Consider the following 9,100-nt stretch of genomic DNA (forward strand, 5'->3'; position numbering starts at 1 on the left):
TATTATAATAAATAAAGTAGTTTTTAAAATAATAAAATAATATATTTTTTAAGTTAGATCTTCGTCTTGAAAAAAATTTCTAAAGCCTTCACCGCTTCCATTGGGCCTCAAGGGCTCAAACTCTTGCCCAATACAATGCCAGGTCAAACACGACTCCATCGTCCATCGGGTGAAGAAAACTAGTGCTTTAGATATTGGGGCCCACGCAGAAACTAGAGCTTTAGATGCATGCATCCAGGAGAGACAAGTTGGATGGATCATATTCCTATTGAAATTTGCATCCATTGGATTGTTTTTGTCGGACTAACTAGTCCTTGTCGTTTATAATGAAAACATCAAGAAGAATAGTAAATTAAATCGCAAAGCCCCACCTTCTCCAAATCGTCACCGCAAACGTCGTTAATACTCTTACTCAGTCCACTTTAGTACGTAATTTTTAATACCACAAAAAAATTTATAATTTTTGCTATAATTGTCTATCAATTACTTTTTCTCTCTATTATTTATCGTGTGTACGATTCTGATTAAAGTTGTGACTTAAAAGCTAAAAAATTTGCTCCATTTTTCAGCGTTGCCCATCCTCACATGCATTGGCCCTTCTAAATAAATCTCACAGATCTCAAGTACAAAACAACTATTCTGTTTTTGTTTAGACTATTCACAAGTCACAACCCATATCAAATATCAAATAGTCATGATGAAGCAGCAGCAGCAGCAGAGCCAATTTGTCATAGTCACATATCCTGCGCAAGGCCATATAAACCCTGCCTTCCAATTCGCAGAACGCCTCGTTCGCTTGGGAGTGCATGTCACCTTCTTCACTACCATTGGCGCCCACAGTCGAGGCATGATCAAAAGCTGTCCACCTAACGGCTTGTCGTTCGCCACCTTCTCTGACGGCTATGATGACGGAGTTGTACCTATGGACGATGTTGAAAAACAATGGGATCAGCTCAAGCGCAATGGCTCCAAAGCTCTCACTGACCTCATTGTCTCCACCGCCAATAAACAGTGCATAGTCTACACAATGCTTCTACCTTGGGTTGTTGACGTGGCTCGTGAGCTTCATCTTCCTTCCGCCCTTCTTTGGATTCAACCTGCAATGGTTTTCGACATATACTATTACTATTACAATGGTTTTGCCGATGTTATTGGGAAAGACAGTGATGATCGGCCCTCCTGTTCGATACAGTTACCGGGTTTGCCATTACTCGCTGCTCGTGACCTTCCCTCCTTCTTGCTTGCTTCAAACCCATATGCTCTTTTACGCCCTAAATTCCAAGCCCAACTTGAAGCACTTGAAGAGGAGAGCAATCCTAGAGTTCTAGTGAATACCTTTGATGCATTAGAGCCCGAGGCTTTAAAAGCGCTCGGAAAACTTAACTTGGTTTCAGTTGGACCACTAGTTCCATATGCTATTTTGGATGGAAGAGATCCGTCTGATGGCTCAAAAAATTACATCAAATGGCTCAACTCAAAATCCGAATCATCAGTCATTTACATTTCATTTGGAAGCTTATTGGTGTTAAAAAAGCAACAAATGGAGGAAATTGCACGCGGATTGCTGGATTGTGGGAGGCCCTTCTTGTGGGTCATAAGAGCTAAGGAAAGTGGAGAAGAAGAGAAGTTGAGTTGTAGAGAGGAATTGGAACAAATGGGAATGATAGTGCCATGGTGTTCCCAAGTGGAGGTTTTGTCACATCCTTCACTAGGATGCTTTATGACACATTGTGGGTGGAATTCAACTTTGGAGAGTTTGGTTTTAGGGGTGCCAATGGTAGCATTTCCACAACAGTCTGATCAAGGGACAAATGCGAAGCTAATTGAAGATGTGTGGAAGATAGGGGTGAGGGTGAGGGTGACGGTGAATAAAGATGAGATTGTTGAAGGTGATGAGATTAAGAGATGTTTGGAATTGGTTGTGGGAAATGGAGAAAGACGGGAAGCAATTAGAAGGAATGCCAAGAAATGGAAGGAGTTGGCTATGGAGGCTACCAACGAAGTTGGTTCTTCTTCCTATATCAATCTCAAAGCTTTTGTGGATGAGATTGGTGAAGGTAACCTCGTTGTTAAAAGCGTGTAGGTTTGGTGAAGGTAGCCCTCGTCCCAATTTGTGTCCTGATTGAAAGGTGGGATATTATTTATTATTTTGTATTCTTTATAAAAATGTATAAGTTTATAAAATTATCATTAAATAAATTTATCAATTTTTTTAAAGAATTATTCTTAATGAGGTAATTAAAAAGGTGTCCAATTAGATTAATTTAAAAAAAAAAATATTTGTTAGTTTTCTTTTTAAATAGTTTTGAAAATAAAGAAGGGGTATAATAGGAACATTAATAAATTAATGACTTTTATTTTTTAGAAATAGGACAATATTTTGGGACATCTTAAAATGGAATAGAGGACAAACAAACTAGGACGGTGGGAGTATTTATTTATTTTTATTATTTATTTTAAGTAAATTAATAAAAAATATTTACACATAAATTTTGATTAAGTTGTACATTGCATGAGCATAATGTTAATATTATATATTTTAATATGTTGTATGATAAAATAGAAGTTGTGATGTAAGTATATTATTAAATAATATAGTATAATAAATAAAATAGTTTTCAAAATAGAAAAATAAGATAGATTCTAAATACTGGATGCTAATGCTCAAATCAACGTCTTAAAAAATACTACTCCGTTCCAGTTTGTTTGCCTTTTATTCTATTTTAAGATGTCCAAAAATATTATCTCATTTCTAAAAATAAAATTTATTAGCTTACTAATGTTTTTATTATACCCTTACTTTATTTCAAAATGATTTGAAAAGAAAATTAACAAATATTTAAAAAATTAATTTAATTGGGACATCTTTTTAGATGTCTCATTAAGAATAAATTTTTTTAAAAAAAAACTAAGAAATTTATTTGAGGAAAGTTTTTTAAATTTATGTATTTTTATGAAATTGATAAGGTAATAAATGATACACCTTTTAAAAATTTAATTTTTTAAATAGGACAAATAAATAAATAGGACAAATAAATTGAAACTGAAAAGGAATTTTTAAAGTCAAACTCTTGCCCAATACAATGCCAGGTCAGTCAAACACGACGCTATCGCCCATCGGGTGAAGAAAACTAGTGCTTTATATATTGGGGCCCACGCAGAAACTAGAGCTTTAGATGCGCGCATGCATCCAGGAAAAACAAGTTGGATGGATCATAAATTCCTACTATTTTAATTTGCATCCATTGGATTATTTTTGTCAGACCAACTAGTCCTCGTCGTTTACAATGAAAACATGAAGAAGAATAAATTAAATCACAAAGCCCCACCTTCTCCAAATCGTCACTGCAAACGTCATTAACACCCTTACCAAGTCTACTTTTGTACTAAATTTTTAATTACACAAAAAATTTTATAATTTTTGCTATAATTATTTTACATGACTGATTATTTATTACTATCTCGTGAATCTATTAATTACTTTTTTTTTTTTTTTACTGCTTATAGTTTATTATGTGTACAATTGTGATACTCCCTCCGTCTCATATTTTTTGTTCTCTATTCTATTTTGAGATGTTTCAAAATATTGTTCTGTTTCTAAAAATAAAAGTCATTAATTTACTAATGTTCCTATTATACCCCTATTAATTTACTAATTCAATTTTTTAATAAATTTTTTTAAGGATAGTTTTGAAAACTTATACATTTTTAAAAAGTAGACAAGACAATAAATGATGTTCCCTTAAAAAGTTTGACTTTTCAAATAAGACAAAAAAATTGGGACGGAGGGAGTAAAAGGTATGACTTAAGGGTCTGTTTGGATAGCACTTATTGTTGCTGAAAGTTACTAAAAATTGATTGTTGCTAAAAATACTGTAGCAAAATAATTTTTAAATATATAAATAGTACCGTGTGACTTACTTTTAATATTTTTAATGTGTGAACAGTGCGTGAACAGTGCAAGTACATGCACAATGTTTTTTTCTCACAAAAGTCAATAAATCTAGCTGCTAAAAGAAAAAAAGAAAAAAAAAACACAACACGACTTTGAGTGATTTAAATTGCTATCCCAACCGGGTCTTAGAAGCTAAAAGTTTTTGCTCCATTTTTAAGGTCCTTCAGTATAAATCTCACAGATCTCAAGTACAAAACAACTATTCTGTTTTTGTTTAGACTATTCACAAGTCACAACCCATATCAAATATCAAATAATCATGATGAAGCAGCAGCAGCAGAGCCAATTTATCATAGTCACATATCCTGCGCAAGGCCATATAAACCCTGCCTTCCAATTCGCAGAACGCCTCATTCGCTTGGGAGTGCATGTCACCTTCTTCACCAGCGTCGGCGCCCACAGTCGAGGCATGATCAAAAGCCCTACTCCTGACGGCTTGTCGTTTGCCACCTTCTCTGACGGCTATGATGACGGAGTTGTACCTATGGAAGATGCACAGAAACAAGCGGATCAACTCAAGCGCAATGGCTCCAAAGCTCTCACTAACCTCGTTGTCTCCACTGCCAATAAACAGTGCATAGTCTACACAACGTTTCTACCTTGGGTTGCTGACGTGGCTCGTGAGCTTCATCTTCCTTCCGCCCTTCTTTGGATTCAGCCTGCAATGGTTTTCGACATATATTACTACTACTACAATGGTTTTGCCGATGGTATTGGGAACGACAGCGATGACCAGCCCTCCTGTTCGATACAGTTACCAGGTTTGCCATTACTCGCTACTCGTGACCTTCCCTCCTTCTTGCTTGCTTCAAACCCTTATGCATCTGCACCCGTAACAATTCAAGCCCAATTTGAAGTGCTTGAAAAGGAGAGCAATCCAAGAGTTCTTGTAAATACCTTTGATGAACTAGAGCCTGAGGCTTTAAAAGCGCTTGAAAAACTTAATTTGGTTGCAGTTGGGCCGCTAGTTCCATATGCTATTTTGGATGGAAGAGATCCGTCTAATGGCTCCAAAAATTACATCAAATGGCTCAACTCGAAGTCCGAATCATCGGTCATTTACGTTTCATTTGGAACCATGTTGGTGTTAAAAAAGCAACAAATGGAGGAAATTGCACGCGGATTGTTGGATTTTGGGAGGCCCTTCTTGTGGGTCATAAGAGCGAAGGAAAGTGGGGAAGAAGAGAAGTTGAGTTGTAGAGAGGAATTGGAACAAATGGGAATGATAGTGCCAGGGTGTTCCCAAGTGGAGGTTTTGTCACATCCTTCACTAGGATGCTTTATGACACATTGTGGGTGGAATTCAACTTTGGAGAGTTTGGTTTTAGGGGTGCCAATGGTAGCATTTCCACAGTGGTCTGATCAAGGGACGAATGCGAAGCTAATTGAAGATGTGTGGAAGACAGGAGTGAGGGTGACAGTGAATAAGGATGGGATTGTTGAAGGTGATGAGATTAAGAGATGCTTGGAATTGGTTGTGGGAGATGGAGAAAAAAGGGAAGCAATTAAAAGGAATGCCAAGAAATGGAAGGAGTTGGCTATGAAGGCTGCCAACGAAGTTGGTTCTTCTTCCTATAACAATCTCAAAGCTTTTGTGGATGAGATTGATGAAGTTAATGGTGTTGTTAAAAGAGGTTAAGTTTGATGATGCGAAGCACCATAATCAGCTACAAGATTAAGTGCCCATAACATTGCTAATGAGATTATATGTTTGCTGATGAAATAAAAGAGTAATTATAGAAAGTGATTCTAACACGTATAGATTCCCTCTCATCTACTAGGGACAGTATTCCCTGGGGACTAAATCATTTTGTAGAGGCTATCTATGTGGCATGTTCCTCGTTAGTTTCAATTTCTTTTAGTTGAATTTATTGTGAGACAAATATGACTGCTCATAAATTAGCTATTAGAATCTGTCTTGTTTTACTATTTTAAAAACGCTTTTATTTATTATATTATATTATTTAACAATATAGTTAGGGTCTACTTACATACAGCTGAAAACTAAAAATCGAAAACTGAAAACTAAAAAATACTATAACAAAATAATTTTTAAATATATAAATAGTACCGTGGGACCTATTTTTAATGAAAAAATTGCTGAAAAGTGAAATTTATGAGTCTCCTGATTGAAAAGTTGCTAAAAAGGGTTAAAAAAAATGACTGTGCGTGCACTATGTGTGCACTGTTCATGTCCCTAAAGTCAACAATCACGGCATATGAAAAAAAAAAAAAAATTCCAGAAACGCAAAACGTGCGTTTGGGAAGCGCAAACCGCGCTTCCCAAACGCACACTTAATATCTCAACTTTATTTTAATATACAATACATTAAAATATATAATATTAACATTATATCCATTCATCGCACAGCTTAATCAAAATTTATATGTAAATAATTTTTTTTAATTTACTTAAAATAAACAATAAAAACAAATGAATATTTTACTTTTAAGTTACATAATGAATGCATATTGTGTGAGACTAAGGTATCATAAAGTGCACATATGTATATATATATATAACTGAATGGAAGATGGTAGAGGTACCTAAAACATATATATAAAATGATTTTCAATAATATATTGAACTTTAAGGCTCAATTAATCATATATATTTAAATGGAAAACCCTTGAATTTAATAGTTAAAAACTATCCAAAACAATAATTGAAATCATGTTTAAGTGAAACCTCAAGTCAATAATTAAGAACAATCTGAATTATTAAATATTTAAAAATTTGAAGTACAGAGAGACTCACATGATAATTTAATTTTTGTCCTTGAAAGCATGGAAGAATGCACTGAAACTTGAGTGAGTTTCACCCTACCAAGTTTAAATTTAAACTTAAAGTTTAAGTCATGTGCATTGCATGCTACATATGTGTGTATATGCATGAAAAATTATATGAATTTAACATTTATTGTAGAAAAAATGTGGTTACCCCTATCTAGCTAATTCTTGTTCTAATCCCTCTGTTTAATGTGTGTTTATGCATGAAAAATAATCTGAATTTAATATTTATGGTAGAAAAGAGGTGGTATAGTCTTACCCATGTCTAGCCAATTCTTGTTATAATCTCTCTGTGTAGCGTGTGTGTATGCTTAAAAAATTATTTGAATTTAACATTTATTGTAGAATAAAGGTGGTGTAGTCTTACCCCTGTCTAGCTAATTTTTGTTACAATCCCTTTATTTTGCAGAGAGAGAGAGAAACCCTTCTTTTGAAAAAAAAAAAAAAAAGAGTCAGCATATAATAAATAATAGATAAGATATTAATCTTTGGAAGTGGTATCTCTTACGAATTAGGGTACGTTTGGTACATTGAATAGAGATTACGACATGAATTGTAATCTTTATTACTAGTAATAAAGTATGTTGTAATATAATAACTAAACATATTCATTAGTTTGGTTGTGAGTTATAACATTAGAATAAAACTTAACATTTATTTTAGAAAATATTTTATTCATACAATTATATCTCCTTAAAAAATGTTATTTTTAAATTTAAGAGAGATATGTGTTATTCTTTTATGATTTTTTATTTTTATAATTGTTAGATGTATATGGAAAGTTTGTTTATTTGGAAATATATTAAGTTTTGAAATTATTGCACTTACTAAAGAATAGCTAATACAACATTTTAAAGAGGAATAGTTATTCCTCATTTTGAAGAATAGTTATTCATAAGGAATGACTATTCCTTGTAATAAAAACATAACCAAACTAAAGAATAACTAAACTATAAGAATAACTATTACATTACAGTGCCTATTACAACCTACCAAACATGACGTTAGTGTTTCAATGGGAGTTTTGGTAGTTAGAAATTAGTGCATAGGAGTTAATAATTAGAAAATTACTTTGAATTTTTTTTAAACCAATCCCTTAAAAAAGTTTTAGTGGATTTTAAATCACATTAATAAATTATCTTTCTATTCAATTTTTTTTTAAAATCATGTTAATAAAAAGTTACTAATAAAACTATTATTAGTAAACATTTCTTAGGCTTATCTATTTAGTTTTGCTACCAAATTTATATAAACTCTTTTATTTTATTTTATTTCTTTTTTTTGGAAGAATATAACACAACCAAAAACCTATATACAACAATTTACATTCAATACAAAGAATATAATCAAAATTATTCATAATTTAAAATTAAGAAATTAACACAAATTATAAATTAAGATATAAATTTAGAAAAAGAACAAAGAACAAACCTATTTGTTTTCTTTTATCACTTTGAGAGATGAAAGTGTGGGTATGTAACTAAAACTTGAACCAATTATTATAGAAGAGAATAAATGAGTACAAAAGTTTAATATTATGAATTGGGTTAAAATGTATGTGAGAAGTTTTTATTATTTTTTTTGAAGTTAAAGAAAAATAACTTAAACAAAATGAAAAAATAATAATGAAGAAAGAATGCACACCTGTCATGGGATTTAGGCATTCACATATTGGAATAAACTTCACTTCAAAAAGAATATATATATATATATATATATATATATATACAGGTAGAGTTTCATTTGATATAGAATTTAAATCCTATTGGAATTANTTCTTTTTTTTTTCTTTTTTTTTTTGTTTTTTTTTTTTTTGCAATTTCTTTTTTTTTAGCGATTTCTTTTTTTTTTTTTTTTTTTTTTTTTTTTTTTTTTTTTTTTTTTTTTTTTTTTTTTTTTTTTTTTTTAACGGGTATTATGTTGTTTTGTCTTTTTACATGAAGTAATAAAATTTAAATTTTAAAGAAAAAGGAATATATGAAAATTGTTGCTGTTTTTTGTTTTTTACGTGTACTATGTTGTTGTTTTTTTTTACACGTAATAATATAATTTAAATAAAAAAAGGATTAGATGAATAGTTTGAATTGTAATCAAATTAAAATTTTTTATCAACTTATAAATTATAATAATAAAAAGATTAGATGAAGAGTTTGGATTGTAATCAAATTAATATTTTTATAAATTTAGAAATTATAAGAGAAGAAGATAAGTACAAAAAAAATTATATTCATTTTTTTTTAAATTCTAAAAAAAAAATTATGCAATTTAGTGTAGCTACTTGGCGCAACCACAAACTTTATGCAAAAAAAAAAAAAAAAAAAATTGATAAATCGGTATGAACAATAATTATCTAAA

General features: G+C 31.5%; 2 protein-coding genes across 2 annotated transcripts; both read left to right on the forward strand.

Annotated features, from left to right (window-relative positions):
• The first annotated feature begins 526 nt into the window (after positions 1 to 526).
• LOC112016363 (phloretin 4'-O-glucosyltransferase) lies at positions 527 to 2,217 on the forward strand. Its single transcript, XM_024048921.2, has one exon. It carries the CDS (start codon positions 695 to 697, stop codon positions 2,081 to 2,083), a length of 1,389 nt encoding a protein of 462 aa, XP_023904689.1. The 5' UTR covers positions 527 to 694; the 3' UTR covers positions 2,084 to 2,217.
• Positions 2,218 to 4,060: 1,843 nt separating this feature from the next.
• Positions 4,061 to 5,867, forward strand: LOC136067206 (crocetin glucosyltransferase, chloroplastic-like). Its single transcript, XM_065772746.1, has one exon. The coding sequence runs from the start codon at positions 4,215 to 4,217 to the stop codon at positions 5,592 to 5,594; it is 1,380 nt and encodes a 459-aa protein (XP_065628818.1). The 5' UTR covers positions 4,061 to 4,214; the 3' UTR covers positions 5,595 to 5,867.
• The last annotated feature ends 3,233 nt before the right edge of the window (positions 5,868 to 9,100 follow it).

The sequence above is a fragment of the Quercus suber genome, unplaced genomic scaffold, assembly GCF_002906115.3.
Source record: "Quercus suber isolate HL8 unplaced genomic scaffold, Cork oak 2.0 scaffold_63, whole genome shotgun sequence".
In the NCBI taxonomy this organism is placed as follows: Eukaryota; Viridiplantae; Streptophyta; class Magnoliopsida; order Fagales; family Fagaceae; genus Quercus; species Quercus suber.

Bases quoted from the DNA above. Each gene is read 5' to 3' on its own strand.
- LOC112016363 (XM_024048921.2), top strand. From the start codon at position 695: ATGATGAAGCAGCAGCAGCAGCAGAGCCAATTTGTCATAGTCACATAT.
- LOC136067206 (XM_065772746.1), top strand. From the start codon at position 4,215: ATGATGAAGCAGCAGCAGCAGAGCCAATTTATCATAGTCACATATCCT.